This window comes from Coturnix japonica, chromosome 10 (assembly GCF_001577835.2).
Source record: "Coturnix japonica isolate 7356 chromosome 10, Coturnix japonica 2.1, whole genome shotgun sequence".
NCBI classification, from domain to species: domain Eukaryota; kingdom Metazoa; phylum Chordata; class Aves; order Galliformes; family Phasianidae; genus Coturnix; species Coturnix japonica.
Window position 1 is genome coordinate 17,037,081 of NC_029525.1, and position 25,274 is coordinate 17,062,354.

General features: G+C 44.5%; 1 protein-coding gene across 1 annotated transcript in view; it reads left to right on the top strand.

Annotated features, from left to right (window-relative positions):
• Window positions 1-487: 487 nt before the first annotated feature.
• Window positions 488-25,274, top strand: part of SMAD3 (SMAD family member 3) — a 60,884-nt gene continuing 36,097 nt past the window's right edge. The window contains exon 1 of the mRNA XM_015873309.2: window positions 488-693. Within this exon, the coding sequence (XP_015728795.1) occupies window positions 488-693 (206 nt within the window). The remainder of the gene's footprint in view (window positions 694-25,274) is intronic.

Here is a 25,274-nt window from a genome sequence, read left to right on the forward strand (position 1 = left end):
TGAGGTGGGAAGGCCGCGCCGCTCAGGGGACGCCTTTCCCGGCGCCGTAGCGGGGCTGAGAGCGGAGAGCCGAGAGCCGAGGGGCCCCAGCCCCGAGCGAGGAGGGGGGAGCGGAGTTCCCGGCGGGCCGGCCGCCTCCCCGCCCTCCCCCGGCGGCGTGAGTGAGCGTGTTTGGGAGGGAAGGAGGGGGTGGAAGCCGGGCCGGGGCGGCCAGCAGGCAATTTGCATGAGAGACAGACTGGGAATGAGCTGGAGTGGGCGCCTCTCCTCGCACACAGAGCGGGGCAGGAGGGGGAGGAGGAGGGAGCTGCCGCCGCCGCCGCCGCCGGAGAGAGGCGGCGAACTCCGGGCAAAGTTTGGTGCCGCGGCCCCGAGGCGCTGAAGGCGGCGGAGCGGAGCGGAGCGGGGCCGGGCTTTGTGCTGCCCGCGGGGCCTGCGCGGCGCGGAGCGGAGCAGGGGGCGGCGGGGCGCTGCCGGCAGAGCCAGCATGTCCTCCATCCTGCCGTTCACCCCTCCCATCGTCAAACGGCTCCTGGGCTGGAAGAAAGGAGAGCAGAACGGGCAGGAGGAGAAATGGTGCGAGAAGGCGGTGAAGAGCCTGGTGAAGAAGCTGAAGAAGACGGGGCAGCTGGACGAGCTGGAGAAGGCGATCACCACGCAGAACATCAACACCAAGTGCATCACCATCCCCAGGTAGCGGCGGGGCCGACGGGCCTGGGCGCCCGCTGCGCCCATCCGAGAGAGTGCGGTTACACGGAGGAGAAAGTGGCGGCGGGTGGGAGCGCTGTGTAATAACGGGAGAGGGAGAAAGTGCGAGGGGATGAGGGCAGAAAATAGGGCTGAGATGAAGAGAAAAAGTTGTGGATAACAGCTCTGCGTGTTGTGGGTACTCGTGGTCAGAAGTTTCAGCGTGTTCTCCGGCGTTGTTAGGGGAAGATTTGTTTATTTTTGATAAACTATAAGCAAAATGGTTTGTTTGGGTCGCTTGCTTGTTTCCATGTTAGCTGGACAGACGAAGAGGTGATTGAGAGCCCTGCTGTGTGTGTGTTTTCCAATCGCTTTTTAGATTGGGAACACAAATGGCATTGCTGAAGGGGATTGTTCCAAAGGGTGAATATAACCCATGTGCATACATACTAAATGTTGTGTTAACGTAGATTTTATTTTTAGCCTTCATTTTGAGCTCTTTGAGCCCATTGTAAATCATGAAGGACGTGTGTGTAAGTATCCCATCAAAGGAAAATCCTGCCCGTAACTTTCAGATCTAGCTGGCCACAGGCGGTGCTTTATTGCTGAGGGTTTGTTGATTTCAGTGTGCGGGGCCAGATGACTGCTGGGGCTGGTATTGGTCGTTGTTTGAGGGGCACTTTTTTGGTTGTTGTTTGAAACACGGGCCAAAGTTCATTCCAAATATTTGAATGCTGCATAATTGTGTGCTTCTGCGTGAGAAGATAGCTGTGTGTGTGTATTCATGCTCCTCTCTCGCGCAAACAAATGTATGCTTTCTTGGTTGTCAGAATGATTTAATATGCAGTAGCTAATACAAAGCAGCATCTGTTGCATGAAGAAGTGAAGCAAGTAGCTTAGAAATGTGGGCATTTAGAACTCTGAAATTTTTCTTCCAGTGACTGTAGGGCTTGGGTTTTGTTTTTCTTTTTCTTTTTTCTGTTGTTCTGGCTTTTGTTTTTTTCAACAACAAAAAAGAATTCTCCTGATATTCTAGTGCTGAATGACCGTGGCTGAGATTTTACACTGATACAACCAGCCCCTCGCCTTTATTAGTTAGAGTTATTCAGGCTTCCTCTTCTAGCTGAAGAAGGGAGCTACGCGTGCAGAGCTGCCCCTGGTAACAAACGTAATATAACCTCTATTTTGAAATTCTTGGTAAGCAGTGTGGATCCCTCACAGATAGTGCCCTATCTAAACCACTTCCCTTAAATACCTCTTCGGAAGAAGAAAATGACTTGAGCAGCCCTGCTGATATGACTCTGGTACTGTGCCTCATTGCTGATGAACAGAGCATGAAGCCTGTGGATGATTCTTTTACTAGCAACAAGGTGTTGTAGCGTAAGGGAGGGAGAGTTTGGTATTTTGTGATTCAAAGGAAGCAAAGAGATGGGTGCAATAGGATGCTTCAGTTGAGCAAAATAATTGTGAAGCTGTAAAATAAGTAACAATGCGAGCAGATGTCACAAGTCGTAAATATTATCACCTCCAGAGATGGTCCTGGAAGAGCCTGCTGTGCAGAAGCTAATGCTTCTCATAGACTGTGCTCAGCTATAAGAAAACCATGCAGGAATTATAACATTTCATACCCACTTGTAATGCAGAGTCTGGATCCTGTATGTCCTAAACCTCGCTGCTTGGGGAGTATCAGCATATTTTGACACCAGCTCCTTTGGTCTTAGTACTAGATTTTTAGAGTAACACTTCCTGTGTACATTTGGTATTGTTTAATACAGGCATTACAAAGGTGCAAGTGGTGGTTGTTAAGTTACTTTGTTCTGGGCCCTCAGCAGCAGCACAGTGAGGGGTTGATACTTAGGTATCGGAGAATGGGGGTGGTGGCAAAGCTGGAGCAAGGTCTGTGACTTTGGGCTGTGTCCTCTCCTCTGGGCTGTGCTGTTTGTCCTGACGTATCTACAAATCTGGTCACCCTGTCACTCCAAATTAGCATTTTCAGGACAATTCTAGTGTGGTTTCAGTATTTTCTTTAAAGTTAATGCTTCGTATCTTGTTTTATTAGTTAGGTAAGTAAGTATGTTGAAGGGAGGCGAAAGGGGAAAAAACATCATTAAGGATTAGATCATGGTGTGCATTGTCTGTAATGCATCAGTAGGCTGAATTACGGTGGAGCCATGCCAGCGATGACTCTGGCCCAGCAGGAGTAGGGTAAGTCCAAAATTAGCTATTGTATCCATGAGACACAGCAAGTTTCAGATGTAAAAGTGCTCAAGCTTTGCAGGAACATTGCTTGTGGGACTAAGGGCTGTGCAGCAGATGAGCTGACAGCTTCAGGTTCCTGTAGCGACAAGGTGAGGCTGAATGCACAATTTAAGAAAGAACAAGGAAAATGAATACGTCATACACGAATTTTTGTTGTAGGACTGTGGAATTAGAAGGCCAAATTTGTTCCTGTTGTCACTTCTATGTGATGAATTAGTTCACAGATGGATTGGCAGACACACCTCCAAGCCCAGGTTCCAGTTGGAAGGACAAGTGGCATACAGCAGAAGGCTGGAGAGACCCTCATGGTTCTTAGCAGAGCTGTTGGCAGGATTCTTTCCTTTTTGTTTTCTTTTCCTGCTGGAGCAGGAAACAATTTCCACCTGAAAGACCTCAGACCACCGGCTTGCTTCATGTTTCCAGTGCCTGGCAAAAGGGTTTGTTAGAGGGCTGTGTGCTGGAGCACTGCTGCTCTGCGGTCCGTGCTGCTGCACATGGGAGCTGCCTGTAAACCTGTGTGTGCTGAGCTTTGGTGCTGGGAGCTGACCTAGTGAGGTGTAGCAAGCTATGTCTGCATAGCAGCGAGGTAACTCTTCATAGTTCTGCATACAGTGATAAAATCACACATTGGTTGGACTATTAAAATATATCCTTTGTAGTAGTTGCATTGATCTTGAAAGCCCAGCTCTTAGGATGGCCATTTTTACTGCTTTTTGGACAAGGCTAAGGATGGAGTTCTGTTAGTACATACCCCATCACATCCAGGTGTTTGAGTTTATGGCCTCTCTGCTTTGCTCTGTGATCAAGCTTAGATCTATTCCAGCTGCTATCAGATGTTTTGAAGTTTTGATAGCTCTCTCTGCTTCTCAGACCAGATTGTGGTGAGCTGGGAATTTGCTGGCAGCAAACCTGACAGCTGGCATTACCTGCAGAACATGAATGCATCCCTGTGGACTTCGTGCCTGGGTGAAGAGCAGTGAGTTCGTGGTGCTATTTCTGACCTGAAGAGAGGCCATGCTGTGCTCTTGGCAAACCATGAGCGTTTTTCCATAGAAATAGTGCATTAGCCTGAACTGTGAGTGTTTAACAACCTGCAAACTGTGGAAGTCAGAAACATGTGGTGAGCAGTTACTAATTTCTGAGAGCTGTGTGTTATACATAGTCTTGCATATGTGGCAGGAGGTAGCAGATGCTTTGTTTCAAGAGCATTAGTGGTACTGTACATTAAGACGTAAGCTCATGACATTCTCTAATATATTTTTCATATAGTTTTCTATTAGGCCTATCACTGTATTTATTTTTTGATATCACCAGCGTTTTTATAGGAGCCAGCATTCTTGTATGTAAGAAATACCCTCTTTTAAGTGGTGGTTTTTTTAATTTAGAAAGCAGTTTTTGAAGAGAGGTGGGTGTTATTTCTTGTGGAACTCATCTGATAAGGATAGAACGTACCAAGTGAAATGGAAATATGGCACATTTGCTTTAAAAAAAAAAAAAAAAGAAGAAAGGAAAGCTGAACAGAGTGTTCCTTAAATGATCTGCATTTCAGTGGGGAAACCAGGAATAAAGAAGTGATTTTAGGAAGATCTTCGCTGTGAACGTAATTGTGTTGAGTGCTGACTGTGCATTATTTACAAGGGTTGACCGTGATCTTAACACTGCCTTAATACCAAGAAAATAGGGAAACTGCAGATAGGGTAAGTGGCAGAGGCACTTTTCAGGGCTGTGAGCTCTGCTTTTCTTTTGAGGTTGGCATCTGTCAAGTTTCAGCACCAAGCAAAAGACCGGCCATTTTTGTGTGTTTGTGCTCACATCTCTATTTTCTATGCCAAATTTTAGCTGTCTCATTTTCAGTATAGCCTGTCAGTGTACATGGGACTTGTATACATAGCTTTACTATTGCACAGACTGCTTTCAGGCTGCCTCCTGTCAAGGTGAGCTTGGCTTGCAGTGGCACATCAGCTGTAGCTCAGTCCTGTGTGCATGCAGTCTAACTGCCTTGACATTTGCTGGCTCCCAGTTGCAGGTAATTTTACTGGCACACCACTCTGCTAACCTCTGTACTGAGCTGGCTTTATGGGCAGGTTGTTGTGGCCCTGCCCTAACCTTTATGCTGTCACTGCCTCACTGCTGCCATGTGAGTTCCTTTGCCTGTGGTGGTGGTAGCTGCAGGGTGGACGTGGCCTCCTGGTTTGTTTGTGGTTGGCTTTTGTGTTGTCAGTGTGACTTTGCAGATCAGGTATAAAGGTGAAAATACAACAAGTACATGGACTCAGCCTTCAGTCGAGTGTACTTTCTACCTGCAGTCACACTTACCCTTCAGTACCCTCCTCCTCCCTCACTCACCAAAGGCTCAGGGTGGTGCTGAAACTCCTCTTGACTTGGAAGACCACGGGGCAGTGTTTGTGTGAGATACAGATGGGCCAGTGGGGAGAAAAATAAGTGTCTCCTACCATTTGTTATATGTTCATCTCTGCCTTTTCTTCTTTTCCCTTTTTTCAGGGGACTGAAATATTTAAAGCAGCTTCTGGAAGGACTCATAAGATTCTCATTATTTTGTGTAGTAAGTGTTGAATCTTTGTGAAATAAAATGTTTAAGATGGTTGCTTAACTTTTATAGTGTTAGGAAAAGACCCTGAACATTGCAGTCATTTAAATATAATGAGAAATAAATGCAAAAAATTGATGAAATCAAGAAATGCACACTGTATGGGATTATCACATCAGGGATCCAATTAAAATGAGCTCTTCTAATAAATATTAGTTTAATAATATCAACTTGTGATCACTTTATTATTGCAGCAAAAAATAAAATTAACAAGATTTAATGGACTGAGCAGCTATTAATTTTCACTCGTTAATTTATTAGGAGCTTCTAACGCTGTTAGATGCACAATAATGCTATTATCCTGCATGAAGTGCTTTATGAAATAAATAGGGCCAAACGGTGCTTGAATTAAATTGAAATCAGATTTTATTCTCAAATTACCCGTTTCTGGTTTTTTTCCTATTATTATGATTATTTTTTCTAGCTTTCCTCTATGCAGTGCAATTAAATTTTCAGGGATGGGCTGCAGCACTCTCTTCCAGTAAGGCTTATGAACAGTACTAATTAACTTTTGTCCTTGCTTGCCTTGATGTGCTGTGCAAAAAGCTTCTTCCAGTCCAAAGCTGATTGTGCAGATTGGCAGCAGGGATGAGGGGAATAAGGACAGGGCAGAGGTTCTTGTTCAGACTCTCTCCTTCTAGTCGGCCAGCTCCACTGCACTTAGCAAATGTTTGTTAATTACGTTTTGCTACATGAGACTTGAGTCCAAAAACAAAGACAGGGAAGTTGTTAATAACTGGGCCCTTGTGCTTGTTGCTGAAGAGACAATAAGGTGCAGTTTATACTGATTTAAAGCCGCTCTGTAGCCTGACCCTCATTTTCTCCCCCATGTCCTTGCCATCCCTGTCAGAAGGTGGGACTGAAGCAAGCATGAGGTTGGGTTACTGCTGCTGCTGTGGCTCTGCAGGAGCAGAATGAGGAGCAGATCTCTCTCTTCCACTTTTGAAGGCCTGATGGTTCAGAAGCACGCATGAATGAACTGTTAGATATGATCGTAGTAATAATGGTGATATAAAGAAGTAGCCCCTATTTTCAAAAGAGCTGAGCCAGGTATGAAATAACAATATCCTGTTTTGTAGAGAATTACAGAAGAGTTGTGTGAGCTGCAGAACAAAAAATCTTCACTGACAACTAAAATGTAGCATAAACATTAACTGTTGTAGCTGTGCTGGTGTGGGTTATCCAGATGTGCTCATTTAGAGGCAAGGTAGGTTGCAGTATCCTACATGATTGTGTGTAGTGTGGGTAGACTTCAGGTTATTCGGAATTTTTGAATTACAAGGAGAGAGGAAGAAATAACAAAACACATCTGTGAGCCCCATGAGAAGGCATATCTAATAATTAAGGTCCAGTAAAACTTCTGTAATCTAGGAGAAATGAATAGATGATCATGATAACTTGTATTTGTCCCTAGACGCACCTTTTCAGCCCGCTTACTGGTCAGCACTGAGGTTATGACAGCAAACAAGTGGCACCTTTCAGGGAGTCGTGTGACCAGGCTCTGTGTGTGCCTGACCCTATGGCCAGGAGCATCTGCTTGGGGCATCCAAAGGAATGTGCTGTGTCAGCTTCCAACAGTGAGCCTGCAAATCCTGGGGAGAAGGCTGCAGGGTACAAGGAAGGTCAGTCTGGCTGCCCAGAGCCCTCACTTCTTCCAAGCTTTGGGATTCTCAGGAAGGAGAGTCTTGGTTTCAGGGTATCAGGTAGACCATCCTTAGCTCACTGCATGATTCATTGTTATCTAATCTGGAAACTTAGTAAACTTTTGCTTACAGATTGTGTCATAGAAAAGGTTGAAGATTTTCTTAGGTTTGGTGATGTTTATGAACCATAACACAATCTCTTTAGAAAAGGAAGTCAGAGCAGAAATTTCCTCCTTTGTGGTGAGGCTGCAACCAGCAGTGGATGAATGGTGGATGCTGATACTGATGTTCTTTTCTGACGATAAAAGAGGAAAAACTTTGTCCTTCCTGTTCTAGTTTCTTTAATGGGAAAGGAGAAATTTGCCTGGTCTGATTTACTTCCCAGATGTAAAGCTGTTAACGTTTACAAAAACATTGGGCATCTACATGCATGCGAATGCATCTTTGTGTCTGTGTTGCCTTTGCAACTGCTTTTATTACTTTATCTACTTAGTGGTGAGAGAACACTTATGCCAGATTTTCCTTTCCCTTTATAACTGGTTGTTGTGTGGGGCGACAAAAGACCCAACTACAAGCACCTTTAATTTTATACACATTATACACAAAAACACCAAATACGTCGGGTTTTGTTTTCATAGAGATACAAAGTCTGTGGTTTTTACACATGTGGAATTGTACAGGATTGTCCTTTTCTTACTATTTGTCGAACAAATTGCCATACCCCTTGAGTCAGATGCATAGCCAATCTGTAGCACATGTGTAAAGGTATCTGAACAACTATGCTGGTGTTTACAAAGCACTCTGTGTATAAAAGCGGTGCTGACAAGCAGCTGGAGCCTGAGTCTTTTCCCACTCTATTTGCATTTGTGTAATTATGTGGATTTCAGTAAATTTGCTTGATTTACATGCACGTGAAAGGAGAGCCAGGCCAGCAGAAGAAAGCAGTGGACTGAAAATGAAGGATAGAGGTGTTCATAGGCTGAGTATTGTAAGATTTTCCCCTTACATTCATGGCTCTTGGAGCCACTGTGTGTTCTTCTCCGCTGGGTTGGGTGCCTGCCTGGTCCCGAGGGCACCCTGTGTGTTATGGTTGCTCAAAGCTGGTGTGTTTCAGCCCTGGGCTGGAGATCCATCAGGAAGGATTTAGCTGGAAGTTTGGTAAAAATGGAACTTCTCTGCAGAGCGTTTCATTTTGAAGGAGTTCTTGCTCATGTTTCAGTGACGATTTTCCACTGGGCAATATTGTGTCTTGGCAGAGAGCCTCCATTTTGTGGCTGAGATGGCCCTGGATGAGAGTTGGTGTTGGCACTGCCTCCTGAATAAAGAAGGATTTGGCTGTGCTCACTGTGCTTTGTCTTTTTGTTTTATTGTGGTTTTTTTTCTTGCCGTTTTTCTGTTTTCAGCCAGCTCACATACTGATGGTGAAGCCATTGCAGTGTGCTTCTCCTGCAGCACCCTCACACCTCCCCTGCTACAAGCCTTGCATACAGTGGAAAAAGAATAGGAGTTTCCTTGTGCATGGCCTAGATAAAGCCCAACCACAATTCCAGGCCTTGAGCTTCAAGGAGCACAAGGTCTGCTGATAACATCTGTCCTTTCTCTCTTTCCCCATGGCCGGCTTGTTGGAAGGAAGGCCTGGAATCACTGTTGCTGTTGACCTGGAACCTGAATGCAAGGCTCTGCTCTTGGGAGCCCGGATTGATTGCATTGTGAGTTTCACAGGCTTGACACACTGAAATGCTCGTAGTTTAGCTAATGTTCCTCCATGCCTCCTTCTTGGGCCTGAATTTAACTAATTTATTGACCATAAGCTTAAAGAAGTTGGGTCTATCTTCATGCTTGCTTTTTTTTGCCTGTTTAAGTGCTGTTTTCTTTTCAGAATTGCATTGCATTGTTGTTTTTTTTCCCTTTTCCAGTGCCCAGCACAGTCTTAGCAGAGATGAGTTAGAGCAATGGGAAGTGGAAATAAGCTCATTTGAAACTAATGCATTAGAGGCAAGCTTTACAAAATAGCTGAATGTAAATTAAAAAGAAGTCAATAATCACTGCTCATCAAAGCCAGCGTTGCTCCATGACTGATGTCTTTTGCCAGTAGAAGTCTGCTGGCAGTCTGTAGGCTGTTGGGAGCACTGCTCTGAATTAGATCCCGTAAATAACTTGTGTGTAGGTAGGCAGCTGATCCCATTTTCCCAAGTCTCATGTTGTTTGTTTGGTAGAACACAAGGCTGAAAGTTCACTTTCAGGGCTGCAGTTGCATCTTTGTTTTTTTTTTTTCCAGTTGTAACTGAGTTAAGACAGGTTTTCTGTTGTGAATTACTGCCTAATGAGCGTACGCTGTGGTTAGGGAAGACTGAAAACATCACATTTTGTTCCACACCGCTGTGTACCATTAAGCAAAATACTTAACCTACTTGTACTTCACTCTTCCCTACCTAGAAAATACAGCACTTGCCTCACAAAGATGTCAGAGAATGTAATAACAGTTGTGAAAAACTCTCAGCGTTTTGAGAGGTAGACAGGGTTGCAAAACTCTGTACCTTGCTACTTTAAAAGGCTTTCTCTTGCTGCTCAGCATCTCTTTCCACACTAAGAAAGCAGTTCCAGTTTTTTTTGGAAGCTTTCTTTGAAAATATGTAGGTGCTACGTCAGTGGGGATATGAGGATTCCGTAGATGTTTAGTGGTCGGCTTTTAGTGGCTTTGCATAATATTTATCTGTTCATCACTGTGCCGTACCTCCTGTGCACATGGAATATTTTGACTGGTTGATGCACATCATACCACAGTGGTCTGCTTCTGAGCTTAGGCTGAAAGTGTTAGCACGAGTCCAGGGGAAACACTATACACGCAGCCTCATGTTTTCATTTAAGAAATATTATATAACCATATGTGAGCATAACGCCATCCAAACACAGAATGCTAAATGAAAGAAATGTGTTCGTGCAGTGATGGTGCTGTTGTTGGTAGAGCTTTAAAGCCACGACTCACAGCAACACGTGTTGGAAAAAGGGATCGCTTGTGTACCTATAACTGTGCTCTTTCACTGAGCAGTTTGGCAGCTGCTGAGTGCCGGGCAATTGTGGGCACCTATTTGCTTTAAAACTCCTTTGCATCTGAAGACTTCTGGTGAGTTGTTCTGAAAGAGATGACTGAAAGCTAATAGCTGGCCATCTGGCTGGAAACAACATTATTAATTAAGCTTTCTCTTTTTTCTTTTAAATCATTTACACGTTTGAAATAAATGCTCTTTTCAAGGGTATTGAAGCAAGTTGGATTTGAATTCTTGCTGTGGGAAGCAGTGTGTTTAATGCCTCCCTTCACTAAAGTTAAGAATCAAGAAGTAATGCTCGAGATAATGGTTATTTAGATTTCTGAAGAGCAAAACAACCTCCAGATTAGTCCTTATGTGTTTTAAACAGCTACTTTATGTGAAAGGCAACCATCAAGCTCAAAAACTATCAACAGCTCCCATTTAAAAATTAAAAAAATCTTTTCTACTTATCAAGCCTTTCTAACCACCTTTTCCATCATGGTCTTTTCACAGCCTGTTGAAGGGCTCGTGCTTGCTGGAGGGTGTTAGTGACCTCTGTTGTATTACTTGGGCCTCAGAATCCTTTGCAGTGGGAAGATTTCAGTTCCCTTTTGCAGGCTGGGATAATGAGGGCCCGAGGACTGGGCTGATTTACACTAAGGTGCGTGGGGGCAGAGGCAAAGCAACAGGTTGGGTGCAAACTGCAGCTCTCCTTACACAAGGTTGAAGTGATGTTAATTTTGAGAGAACATCTCCCCATGTTGTGGCTGTTCTTCCTGAGTAGTGCTAATAAATCGTAACGCAGTCATGATGTAGCATTCCGAATTATATTCTTCAAGCAGCATTGCGTACGTGTGACTATGCTGTAAAATATTGCTATACCAGACACAAATGAACACATACAAGCGAGTGTAGGCCATGGAAATTATGGCTTGAAATTGGGTTTTGTAAGTCACTGCTTTGCATGCCAGGCTCCACTGGTTTGAAAGCCCTGTTGAGGTGCTGCTTCTAAACAGGAATAAAAATAGACATTTGAGTGCTCTGATCTTAGAAGAAAAAAAAAATACAGGCATTTATTGGATCATGATTGGCTGATGACTTTGAAGCTGGAGACAGTTTTATGTTACAGAGCTTCTCACTCTGCTTATTCTCTCAGTTCCTGTTCTTTCCCCCTCTCCTTTTTTTTTTTCCCCCTTCTTTTTTTCCTCTTTTCTTGCTTTCTATTTTTAGGATGGCATTTCAGAGTTCCTGCCGTACTGGCAGGCCAGCTATTCCGGAAGAAAAAGAAAGAAGAAAGGTGGGAGGTAGAGCTAATAACTGTTATTAATTCGGTTCTTGAGTGTTAAATGTTCAGAGTTGGTATGTTTCCAGTTTATCAGATAGGGGATGAAAGATCTGCTTGTGCTCAGAGCCATTGATTTACGTGCATCCTGACAGTCTTTGTGCACTTCAGCAGAAGAGAGGGAAAGCAGGAGGTTTAGGACTGCAGGGAGGCTGATGGAAGTTTTAGAACAATTCTTTGTGTCCAGGTAGAAAGTGGTGTTTAGTCAACCTTTGAGTGAAGGAAGAAAGAAAGAAAACATTGGGACCAAATTAAAAGACATATTTATTAATACGCTATTAAGGTCTGAACAAAAACTGAGTAACCCTTGCTTGCTGTATACACATGTGCTTTTGTAAATGAAATTGTGGGATAATGCTTTTGCAGCCAGCTGCAATGCTTCACAGAGATTGGAGTGTAAGAGCAGGGAGAGGGAATTCTGTGCGGATGGAGTAGGGAATGCTCACGGGTGCAGAATTCCTCTGACCTTTCTGGTTTGGGGCCTGTGATGCTGTGTGGCCCTGCTAAAGCTGTTGCATGATTTATTAATGGACTCTGCTAATGTATGCCTTTGTGATCTGTGCCTTTGTGCCTTGCGTTTTCCTGGGGGTTTGCCTTGCTTTACTTTGTTTAGGGGTTGTGGTATGTTTTAGGCTGAACACTATTTTTCTTCCTGTGCTTTGCCTCAGAATCTTTAAGCACAGGGAAGGGTGGCTGCTTGGAGGGGACAGGGAAGAACAGGAGTGTTCTGTGCTTGTGAGAGCAAGAGGTGTTGCTTAATGTGACAAAGCCTAAGACAGGCCAGGGATGGTTTTGTGGTGTGAGCAGGATTTGATGTTTGCTGTGAGCTCAGTAAGTTGTGTTTTCCTCTCTGTGATTTCTGGGCCATCACTTCTGCACGTGCAGAGCAGCTCTGAGTTTCCATCATTATGAGAATAGTTGGGGAAGAGTTGCATCTTAATTTTACACGTCATGTTGTATTTCATCCTTAACTGTGGTTTACATCACTGTGCTGACTGCAGCTATGAAGAATATTTTTCTAGGTTCACTTGGGGGTGGTTTGTTGTCAAAAACTGTCTGAAGGCTGCTGCACTGTAAGTGCACATGCAATGTATTGCTACAATCTCAATCACTGAAGAATTATTTTTAGATTAGCAGGATTATTTCAAAACATAGGCCATACCATTTCTAACAGTGGTTTGGTAACTAATTTCGGTCAGTTATAGATTGCACCTCATGTTGACTTGAATCTAGCACTAACTTGTAGGGTTTTATTTCTTTTAAAGCAAGTGAAGCTGTTGCTCAAAAGTATTTCTTAGAATAGTTGGTAAGAATTCATAGATGTAGTTTGCTTTACTGTCACAGGGACTGAGTTTCATTTTCTGAGGTTTTCTCCTGGCACAGCAGGATGAAGTGGGGGAAGCAAGAGAAGGCTTTACAGTCTGCATACGTTTGTACCTACTGCAGTAGTTCCTGGGGACTGAGGAAGAGGTGACCAGCGACACTGTATGTATTGTACAACCATCTGCAGGGATGAAAATGCTCATGGAATCTTTTCTTTGGGGAAATTTTAGAAGAGTTTTCTGCAGGCTGAAGAAAGTCACAGGGAATGCAAAGAAAGTCACAGGGAATGCATGTTGCTGGCAGGCACATCCAGGCCAGCTGGTCAGAGCAAGCTGCATTATGTTGGCGAAAGCTGTGATAGCAGTAATCCCCCACACTTAGACAATATATTTTTATCTTACACTTTAACCCTAAATATTTTGTTACTGTGCCAGTAAGTGGCAGAGCAGATTTGGACAGAAGAGACATCTTGGGCTTTGTTTCTGTGTCTCATTAGCACAGTTTGCTAAGCCAAGTTCATTTCAACAAACACAACAATCCCAAGTTCTCTTGTTTCCACATGCTTTTTTTGCTGTTGTATCTCTACCTATAATGACAACAGTGACGTAATTTTGCTTATAATTTCCACTTCTCCAAGCACAGTTCCTGTTAGCTACGAACTGCTGGAGGAATATTACTCACTGAGGGAACTACTTGACTTTGAAGAATGTGACTGCAAAGAAGGGTTTTATTTTCTCAGCATCCTCTGCCAGTGACTGGTAGTTTCTTGTCTCTTTCAATACCAGGGACTATTCAGTACAGGTTTGTGGCTTTGCCAGCAAATAGGTGATTCCCTGATGACTAGCCATCTCATCCCATGCAAAGCCTTTCCAATTGGCCATTTGCTTACTGTCCTTGCAAGGTACTTCTGAAGTGAAAAGCACTGGAGATTCAGACTCCCCTGCTCCTTTAGATGCCCCCTTCGGAGATAACAACCAGCGATTCTTCACTGTGCAAGGTAAGCAACCTGTTAGAGGTCATGTCCCTTAATGAAGAACACGTGCCATCCTTAGCCTAGCACTTTTCATGAGAATTGCAAGTGTTTGTGTGCTGGAACAAGGTGTTCCTGCAGGGAGAAGTGTGGGTAGAGCTGGCTGGGTGTTGCCAGACTGCAGGGGTTTGGTGTTCTCCGTGCGGAACGTGAGCAGCCGTCTGTCTGACCCTTGTGCAACTTGTACATGAGCAGCACTTGCAATATTCCTCCATTCCTCAACCAAGTCTGGCTCCCTGCAATTTGAGCGTTTGTTAGCACACAGATAAGTTAATTATACAAAAGGTAACATTACCTTGTAATTGCCTCATCTTTCCGTGTGCAATAATTGGCCTCTGGGTATGTCGGATAATGCAGATGTGAAGCATTACAACTTCATGGGAGTTTTCTTACTGAAGCTGAGCTAGATCTCCACTGTGCGTTTTGTCAGAGGTGAACATACTCCAGAATATGGGTATGTCACTGTCAGAAATAGAGTCGGAGTGTACTGAATGGAAATACATCTTATGATACTTTCTTCTTTAACTTAAAAAGTATCTCTTGTAATTTTAATCTATTTCTTAGCCTCAGTTGATGGTGTTCAAACGCATCTCTAATGTACTTCCCTTGTTTGCCTTTTTGAAGCCCTTCATGAGATTATTCCAGCTAAACCCTCGCTTTCTCTGGCATTTGGTCTCATCCTGCATTGCACTGGCAGTGCTTAAAGCAATAGATCAGCACCTAATAAAAGCGGGATTATCTCTAAGCTGGAAGTAAGGAGAAGGAGACTACTGTGGAAGTTAGAAGGTTTGCTTGTTGTTACCAGTTTGTTTCATACTGCTTGCAGAAACTTCCAGTGCACTAATGAGGAAGGTGAGGGGTCTTCAGTGGACTTTCTCACTGTATTTTACAACTTGCAATCTATTTAGACTTTGTCTGCTCAGACAGTTCAGATGATCTCTCCCCATCATGTAAATATCACAAGCTGTTCTACTTGTTCATTTATTCTGCTGGAAAGGGAGAAGGGGAAAACAGCCTCAACTGGCTTGCACCCCAAAGGGATGCTATGCAAACCCACTCTAAGGTTTCTGTGATGGGAGCTGCGCAGTTTTATGTCCTTTTGTCTATTATCCTTCTCTCTTAGTCATCTCTTAGTGAATAATGAGTAACAGTATGCTGTGAGACATGAAATCTGGAAGTCTTTATTACAGTGTGTGTGAACCATAGCCGTCACCAGAGCTGACTTTCTCACGGGCAGCCCAGTGACTGCCAGGGGGGAGAGCCTTGCAGCTCTCTCTGCTTTGGGCACTTTGGTATTGTGGCTTCCCTGTGCACAGCAATTACCGTCCATTTTGCAATCAACACCTGTCTCTAATTTCTGCTCCCAGCAACGGACACTGCCTGCTGTATAAAACCCTTTGCTGTTTGTGTATAGAATGCTCTGCTTTTTACAGTTGAGGCTAGGAAACACCGCAAAGGCAGATGAAAGTTAAGTAAAGCAGTTGTTGCAATAGGCCTAAAACAAACATCAAATTTGGTGAGGTTTTTCCTTCCTTCCCTTCGTGGTTTATTTTTTTGTCTTTATTTTTAATATGGGGGAAGGGAGGGAAGGGGAAAACTTCTCTTGAAACCCAGAATTGTCTTGGGGCCGGTGCACGCTGTTGTTGTTGCTTGCTTGTTTTCTTTTCCCACCATCCCCTCCTTTAGGAATTTCTTTCTTCAAATCCAGCTTTCCATGATCTCAGGCCTCCAGTGAGCATCCTGCAGGCAGCACTGTGTGTGTGTGGAGCAGCAGGAAGCCCTTCTGCCCTGTGAGCACTGGGAAGAATAGCAGCAGACCCACCAAATCCACATGTGCTCAAGGCAGACGTGTTCCGAGGAGTCTTGCTTGGCTGAGCCTCATAAAGGCAGTGGAACAGTTCACAGTTCCCTTCCTAAACTCTGCAGCTGCACATGGCAGTGGTATTGCTTGAGGTGTTGTCAGATGTGTGTGTTTCTAAGGGAGCTGCTTTGCCTGCAGTAATATTTCTTTAATTTGACTTTTGACCTTTCATAGCAGATCTGCTTAGCAGCCAGGTTGCTGCTGCTTAAAAATTAAAACGTTTTGGCGAGGATTGCCTGTGAAATGATTTTTCGCTTGCAGTGGCTGCAGCAGTCTGCTTCCTAAATATGTGTTCAATGTTATTCTTTGAGTTTTCAAAGAAAAAAAGGTGCTTCACATACTTAGTTTAGGTACTTGTTTCTAGAAACGTGACTGGCAAGTAAGTGTGAAATGAAAGAGAGCATTTAGGGACCAAGTAAGCATGCAGCTCCGTGTCCTCTGATTGAGAGGACTTCATCTTATTTCTGGCCATCTCTGCCCAAGGCTGCTGCTTGCTTGTGCAGGGCTCTGTGCTGCTCAGAGCTGCACTGTGTCTTCACAGCAACAAGATCACACTCTGTGATATCCTGGAAGTTGTGCGCTTTTCAGTTGCATTTGTGGGCGGAGAGGTGACCTCTGCATTGAAATTGGTAACTTGTGTGCCTGCATCTTCTAGAAAGGCATCCTGTCTTCATTTAAAGAGATTCCACTGTTTATTTTCTTACCTGTTCTATTGATTTTCCTTATGAAGTGAGACTATGAGCTGTTGAAAAAAGATCTTGTGTGTTCTTTTCAATTTGTAATAGTTTTCAATTAAGATGCCAGTACACTTTTACAGTTTCAGGAAGGCTCTGGGAAAGGCAGATATGATGCTTCAAGTATTTCTTTTATGGGTAAGCCCAGGGCAAAACAATATCTTGTTGTTTCAATGCTTAGCAATTCTGCCCTGAGGGGAAAAATATGATTACGCAGCATATAAGGCTTGCCTGGACAAGTTGTAATGGATGTTGAATAACTGTTTGGTAGCAGTTCGCGTGCTTTTAACGTAATAAATATACATTGTGGTAGTGTTACAGAGGACCTCGAGATTATAATTATTTGAATTATGCTTTACAGGTGCTTAGCAAAGCAAACTAGTTTGAAGGCTCAGCCAGGAGCATGCGCTCAGAGGAGATGCAAGGCATTTTCCTTCACCCCGTGTGATTGAAGACATCTGCCTCTCATCTAGCACTTGACTGCTCTGCAGGGGCTGTGCAGTGCCTCTGTAGGGCTCTTTGCAATAGAACTGAAAGACGTTTAAATACTTGCCTGGGCTGGGGCTGTCATGGCAGATGTTTCAGGTAACTCAGGGATCCCAAAGCTACTGGAGACCAATGGAGCATCGAGTTGCCAGAGAAATATTGCACTGGGAATGGTGTTCCCTGCACCTGAAACACTGAAATTCCAGGTAACAGAAAGATGCACGTGGCTGATGGCATGATGTTCTTGCAACGCTGGGAGACCTGCTGAGGCAGCAGGGCTGTTCAGCTATGGGCAAAAGGAAGAGTAACTCAGCACCACTTGGAGCTGTTTTGAGGTCCAGAAGAAACCTGCTGTGCCCATTACTTCTTTACCTTCCATAAACCTTGAGTGTTCCTTTCCAGTGGCATCCGGTTGGTAACAGGAAAAGGGCTTTTACTGTTAGAAGTGCAGGAAGAAAGATGCTTTTTCATTTTGTGGAGTTTTTTCTTTGCACCGGTCTTGGTTTTAACCCAGTTCAGAGTGAACTTTGACACTCTAGGGGAATTAAAGTAGATAGGACTATTAGGAATTGCAATGGGAGTTGTCAGAAGGTGATTAATACTAGAAGCTTGTACTTTTTATTGTGTGGGCAGTCTCCAAAGCAGAGCTGCATTTTTAATTGTTGTGATGCAAGCTCTTCAGGGAAAGCTTAAAGCTGTCATATTTCTGTTTGCATGTGTCTCTGCCTAAGAAATCCCACATCTGGAGCTCTGCACACGCTCAGCAAGTTTGCAGTGTCGGCAGGGTGGTAGACCTGTTAGATGTGGGCTGCCCAGATGTTCTTAACTGCATGTGAATGGGCTCTGCAGAGAGGTGGGGACTGAGATTCTTCCTGAAGATGTGAGGGTTGCTGCGTGCATGTTTGCAGTTGTTTTTGTGCATGTGCCATGGATGCATATGGGCTTCTGGGGCCTTCTGTAGCTTTGACCAGGCTTCAGCAGGTCTGGAAAGCATGAAGAAATAAGAAAGTCCTCAAGCTCTGCCTCAGCTCTTTTTTTTTTCACATGGAAAAGAGATGCCTGGGGAAACCTGGAAAGCTGTAAGAAAGCTGCTTAAAATGGCAACGTGATTAATTTTCACTTCATTTCTTCAGCTAGAGTCAATACTTGGATAAAAGTTTCAGCCTGGGAACCAAACATTCAAATGCAGGTGAGAAGAAAGGGGATTGCTTGCATGCCTTTTGTTTCTGCTCAACACAGCACATACAAATGGACATTGGTGCCCAGCTTCTGCTGACTGAGCCCTGTGCTGTCTCTTGATGGTGGAAGGACTGCAGGGGCTGTTCCTAGGCAAACTTGTAGCCTGATGTTTTCTGGGGAAATCATAGGGTCATTTTATCCTTGTTTAGGGTCCCTCAGCCCGAGGTAAGAGCTCACCCAGGGTGTAACACAGCACGATGAGGATGAGCTCAGGCATTTTCTGGAGCTCGGGGTTTCCTGGTTGTACACATGCAGTAGCTTGTGGTAGCTCCAGTGCTTTGTGGGAGTGCACTGCTTGCTATTAATGCTCTGTACAGCACATGAGCCCGCTTCCTGCCAGCAGCCTGCTCCCCGCAGGGAAGAGCTGTGGTTTCAAAGCAGCCTGCCATTGCATTCCAGGGCAGCATTCAGCCAGCTCCCAGCTGCCCTCTTTCCCAGCCACTCTTCAGATCTAAGCAGGGGATGAGATGCAAACTGGATGCCTTTGTAGTAGGAACAGGCCATTTCCAGCCACCGTCTTGGTCACCCTTGGAGAAATTTGCTAGCGTGAAAGAAAAGGAGAGTGCTGGAGATCCAGTTTGCCCAGCTTCTTAGGTGGGCAGTACCAGGCATGCTGCCTTCCTCAAGTGATTCTCCAAGCTCATCATGTTCTGTTGCAAAATTTATGGGCTACTCAGATGTTCAGGTCCTTTTGGTTTTTGAAAGCAAGATGATCAGCTTGCAAAATATTAGATGTTGATGCCAGATGTATTTGGATGTGGTTTGCTTTGTTCTTGAACAATAGACAGTTTGAAAGAAGGAAGAGTATTGCTTTTGCCCATATGTCCCATTGTTTCCATCCTGGGTATGATCCTGGCCACAGAGTTCAGCATTATCATCCTGATTGTGTTTGCAGTGACTCAGAGCTGAACATTTGTCATGTGTTTCATTCCATCTTTGATCACTTCTTCTCTGATCAAATGTGGAATTTTCATCCAGTGCTGTAGGAACTGTGTGGTTTGTGGAGCAGTTCCCAGAGAGCAAATTCTGTCCTTGCACATCTCTTGGGTGCTGGACTGCTGGGTGTGAGTGTTGCTTTAGTTGGATGTGTTTCTGTCTGAGTTGTTCATGGCCCTGTACTTAACCTGCAGCAACTCTAAAGGGAAATAATAAGTATCTTTTTTCCTTTGATAGAGGCTAGACAGAATGGTAGTTTGAGGAGCAGGAAGCGCGCAGATGAGAATCATTTCACTTTTTCTATTTGGCAGTCTCATGTTTTCATTAATTTACCTAAGATCTCAATGAGTGTCTTTCATTTCTCTCTGAAATGCAGGACCGATGGCTGAATTTAAATAAACAGATACTGTAACACAATTTCCTGGCTGTGTAATGAAACTTGAAAAACTAAGAGTGATGAAACCATAATTGGATTAAATGTATTGCTTTACCCGTCGGGAATACGGGTAAAATTCCTGTCTCTCAATAGTTTTGTTTTGCCATGTTAGTTTAGGATCCTAAGCTCATGGCTTGTGTTACAATGGGTTGAATGGCAGATGGCAACTATGGAAGTGTAAATTAGCTAGCAGCTGACATTACTTGGGGAGCTATTGATTGTGTTGATACCATTATATGGGGATAAATGCTAGTTACTCAGTCAATAAGGATGGAATAGAATGTACTTGGAATCATTTCATTAAATTAACCCATCAAGAGTTCTTCTTTCCAATTACACTACTGTAGTATTTTGGTGTGGGTTCTTTTTTGTTAGTTTTGGTTTGTTTATTTTCCCAAAATAACTTACTTCAATGCCTGGAATCTGATTCTTCATAGGTAGAAATTCAGAGGCTTTAGAGGAGCAAAGTTATGATGTTTTTTGTTTTGTTTTAATATCTTTCCCCCATTTCCTGGACTATTCCCATTCAGCACACGAAGGTGAGGAGAGGAAGGAGGGTGAGTGGAAGAGCCCAGGGGAATCTTTGTATCTCTCAGTGATTCCTCGCTGCCTTGGGAGCAGTGGTGACAGATTTTGAAGAGGAACATCCAGCACCCCTGGGCAGCGCAGTGCTAAATGTGATGCAGGGTTTGTCAGAGGAGCAGCTGCTTGGGTACCTGCCTTGGATCAGAGCTGGTGCGTGGTGTCTCATAGGAGTCCCTCCCATAAAGATCTTTGCAAAGCCCTTAGCAAAGGGAAGCAAAGTCTCTGTGCCTTGATACAGCACTCAGCATGAGATGATTGACTTACTCAGCGATTCCAATTTTAAGTCTGTTTTTCGTGTTTGATTTGTTAGCATTGTTTGCATCCAAGACCTAGAAAAATCTGATCCAGGTAAGGCATAACATGAGGGCAGTGAGTGAAGCAGCAAACCCAGAGCTCTGGACACTTTCCCTAGCCTAGTAAATAAATAGGCATGCAGCTTGTGGTGTAACAGTGTTTGGATGATGATGCTTTACTGCATGACTCTCCCCTAGCATGGAAATGTTACATTAACACTGGTCAAAAGGAAAATAAGGGATTTAAATTCAACAGAGCTTCCTTCAAAGCCAGCTGCTGTAGGATCAGAGGCCAACCTGGGAATTAGTTGGGTGGTGCAGAACTTCTCTGACAGATCAGTAAAGAAGTACTTTTAAATATAAGTAATTTGTATGTTGTTGAGAATTTATTTGTGGCCTGATATCTTGGTTTGGAAATATTTTTGTCCTGGGGAGGGGAGCTTTACTTTCACCATCCCAAATTGCTTTTGCAGCTGCTGGAGGCTGCAAGACTTCCATGCTGTGCAGCCAGAGATGCTGTTTCTTTCTCAGGATCCCTCTCCACTTTTAGCCCTGAGCAGCTGCCCACGTTCCCTGGGGCTGCATATATCCAGCAGTGCAGGGAGGCCTCAGCAAGGCTGTGAGAAGTGGGATCTGCAGAGTGAGGTAGCTCCAGAGGTCTCGTCCTGAGCCTGGTGTGGTGTGTTGGCCTTACTTCTGGCTTGGTGTGTTGGCCTTCCTTCTAGCTGGGGGTGAAGCCAGCCTGCCTTGGGCTTGCAGTGCCTTGTAATCAATCCCTTTTTGCTGCTGAGTGATGGAGAGAGTTATGAAGAGTCCTTTCCCTGCTTGGCCAAATTGGTTGCACATCTGGCTTTCATACCCGAGTCAGAGGGATGAGTGTAGGTGGCTGTCACCCAGAGCTGCACCTTGGAGCTCTCACTGTCAGTGATGCTGAGACAGCTCAGCTGAGGGACTTGCTCATTTATACTTTTTTTCTCTTTTTAATTCAGTTTTCTGGATTTAAGTAAAAACAGAAGAGACAGTACCAGGAGCATCTCGGTTTGGAGCAGCACTTAGCAAGGAGTTTTGCTGAAAACAGAAGGTGATCCCAGTGTTGTCACTCCAACAGTGAGTGAACACCAGGGGAAGGGCTCAGAGGAGCAGGAGGAAAGCAGCACGGGCTCAAAGAGCCTCCTGTTATTCAGCGCTCAGGAATGCAGAGGCATGCTCCAGCCGGGGTGTGGGCGGCTGTTTGGTTTGTGGTTCTTGCTGGGGGGTGGGTGATTTTTAAGAGCACTTGCTGAATTCGCATTGGGTTGAATAATGACTACTTTATATACAAATGATAAATGTTAGTCAGAACGGAGCAAAGATGTTTCTTGTGCTGGTCGTGGATTTGGCATATCAAAGAAGGCAGAGGTGGGGGAAAAAAAGAAAAGTAAACCCAGGGTGTCACTGCTTCAGAACCTGCAAAATAAGAGTTGCATTTATGTTATGTGACATCTTTAAGCCTTTGGCTCCCTCAACTTAATGCCAGATAGCTAAATGGGAAGAATTTATTGCAACTGGCATATCTTTTAGAAGCCTGTCATCACAGAAAAACTGTCAGCAAACTGCCCTTGCTGGCTTGTTTCTGTTCAGTGCCTTTTTTACAGCGCTGCAGCATTAGATGAGTCATTTCTACTTTTCCTATGGCAATGCTGCAGCCAAACCTATGTGATCTTAGCTGGGTTTATGTGATTGCTGGGGCTTGTTCTTGTTTTATTCTAGACTCAAAGATTCTGGTAAACTAGATTCCTAAAGTTGCATTGCTGGATTTATACCCAAGTACCTTTGGCCAAGGAACCCTTATTTATCTTTGACCTCCTTCAGTGCTGTTGCCTCTCTTGTAGTCACACTTTGCTGACAATCTTTACAGGTTGTTTTAGTGCAGAGTGAGGATCGGACTAGATGTAAAAGAACATGTGAGAGCTAGTTTGTTTTTCCAACATTTTATTGTCCTATTGATCATTTGCAATTATTGCTTATTTGAAGAAGCAAAGCTCAGAGCTCAGCATCTGGCTGGGGTTAATCTCAGTGCAGGGCCTCACTGGTGATTCCTTGGGGATCCCTATTTCCATCCCTCCCTTCTGGCTCTGCTCACAGCCAGAGGCACAGGTGAGCCAGCTGAGTTACCTGCCTCAACTTGGTGTCACAACCCCAAAGTGACAGCAGGCAGCAGAAGCTGGGATGTGGACTCCAAGGGCCCTTGCCTTTAGGGAAAAACGGGTTCAAAACAAACTGTGTTATTGTAGCAGCTCCCAGAAGGCTGTTAAGTGGTTTAGGTTGGTACAGATTATGTTGATGTGAAGCAGAATATTACAAATCTTTGGTATTCTGGTTTGTCTCTGCTCTGCTGCTGGGCTAACACCGAGACTTATGCAAAGCTTCTATCAAGTAATGTGAAGAAGAGGATTTGAAATTACTGTGCATCCAGCACTAGGCCTTGGACCCAGAAGGATCGATTGCAGTCACTTGATGAAGCTGAGCATCGGTTTCTTGCTCTGCCAACCTGCACAGCCCTTCCAGGGAAGGTGAAGGGCAGAAATGCTGCTTTGAGTGGGGGAAGTGGGATTCCTCCTGCTGCCTTTGCTGCTGCAATTGAAGGCGAGGTTTTAATTCATCGGGTTGGAGAATCCACAAATATTTCCGTGCTTTCTGACAGATGAAAAGGGGGCTGCATATCACTTCTAACGTCAATAACGTTAATCATACAAAGCCACAAAAAGGAAATTAAACTTTAAAAGCCATGTTAAAATAACACTAAAGATTTGACTGTAGCCCACAGAGGCAAAGAAGTTCAAAGGGAAGACTGAACTTCAGCTGACCCTGCTGTGCCTAGGAATTGCAACACAGTTTCTGTGTAATATTATCCATTTTTTTTTAGGGAGCCTTTTAAGGGCAGGAAGGAGGTCAGTGGCACCCTATTGAAACTTGAAGTTGTTCTCTGTGCAGTTTGTAGGACATGAAAAAGAAAGGATTTAAAGTTGCAACCCAATACATCCAAGCTATCGAATGTGGATTTATGATATTTATCAGAAAAGAAGAAATCTCTTTAAACATACCAGTGTTTTGCTTTGCTGATTTTCCCCCCAGAGATGGTATATGAGCAGAATGTCTTTCCCTTGGGGTTAGTATCTCTTCCTCTCAACTTTCGGCCTTTTAACTTGTAAATCATTTCACTTGATATCTGCTTCTTATTAACAAATATTAACTTCTCTGCTGGTAGCTAACTGTGTATCCCCCTCACTCTTTCTTTTTTCTCTTGTTCTGCTTCTGAAATCTTGGCTTTTGTGTGGGGGGCACTTTTAATTGCTTCTTGCTCACTGGGAGTTTTGTTACAGATGTTGGTATTTTTTGGCCCGGCGCTTGAAATGCTGTCAAGAAATTAACACTTAACAAGCTGGGAAATTCTTGAGTTAATTAGTGCTGCTTTTTTTTGCAGGTGTGGCAGCTGTTTCACTTTTGGCTTCAGGAGAGGTTTTTAATCAGAGGTCTGAGTGTTTGCTTGTGCCTTGGCAACCCACAGCAGATGCAGGCCAGCTCCCTTCTCCTCAGCATGCTGGTACAAACTGTTAGTACAGAGGAGAGGTTAACTTCAGGCCATAACTTCAGTTTTACAGCCTTCTAATAAGAATGAAACTGAGCTCATGGTAGGGGATCGCTCTTGATTCTTGGCCTGATTCACTCTTGGCCCTGAGTGGGGCGGTGCTTCTATGCCAGCAGCTCTGTGCTGTGGGGTTTGTGTGTCCCTCATCTGCCCAAAGCCTCATGTCTCATTCCCTTAATCCCTGTGGTAATCATCTCCACCCTGTCCCCCTCTGGAGCTCTGTGCAATTCCCCTGCTACCACCTTTCCATATATGCCCATGTCCATTGTTGGTCCCCTCACTGGTGAATCCAACCCTGTTCTGTTTCTGTCTTGCACTCAACAAGGCATGCCCATGTCTTTGTTTCTATTTCTTTCAGCATCAGTACTGTATGCTCTTTCTTTTTCTCTCCACTTTGAGTCTGTGATGTACTGGACCCGCACAGACCCGTGGATGTTGGTTTGCTGTCAGCTTGCACTGAGCTCTGCCGATTGCTATTGGTCTGGTTTAAATTTCAGATAGGATACCTTCTAATTTTGTATCTCCTCTCTCAGTGGGAGTTCTGGTTCCATCAGGGATATGGTCTCACTAATGCTCTTAGAAGTAACAGCATCACAGCCAAATACTTGTTTAGGGAAGGGCTAGCAAGTTGTGTATACAGCCACATAAAAAAACCCCAAACCAGAGCAGCCCAAAAGATGTAGAGGTGTTTGTGGCCTGGAATGTGATTTGCAGGTGAGTAATGAGGTATAGCAGCGTGCAGCTGCTCCCGCAGACCCTTGGTATCATATTTGGGCAATGGAGTAACCCAAGCTGGAGGAGGGGAGTCCCCAGATGATCACCAAAACCATGGTGAGAAAAGGGGCAGATCCTCACTGTGTTGTGCTGCATTCGAAGATTCAGTGAACCTGTGTGATGCATTGTGGTGCAAACAACCTCTGTGCAAGGCACTGCCTGGGGGTGAAAAGGCTGCGAGCAATGGGTTTTCCCTGTCCTGTCTGCTTCATTGCTGCTGTGCAGAGCTGTGAACGCAGTTTCGGGAGTGTGGTTCAGGGTGGGTTGTCAGACCCTGTGGTTTCGGTGTGTGTGTTGCAGGGATTCCTTAGGGGGGACGTTCTGCAGTTTCTCAGTGCAACGGGGAGGTTTTTCGGTGAGGCGTGAAGGCTGTAGCCTGGG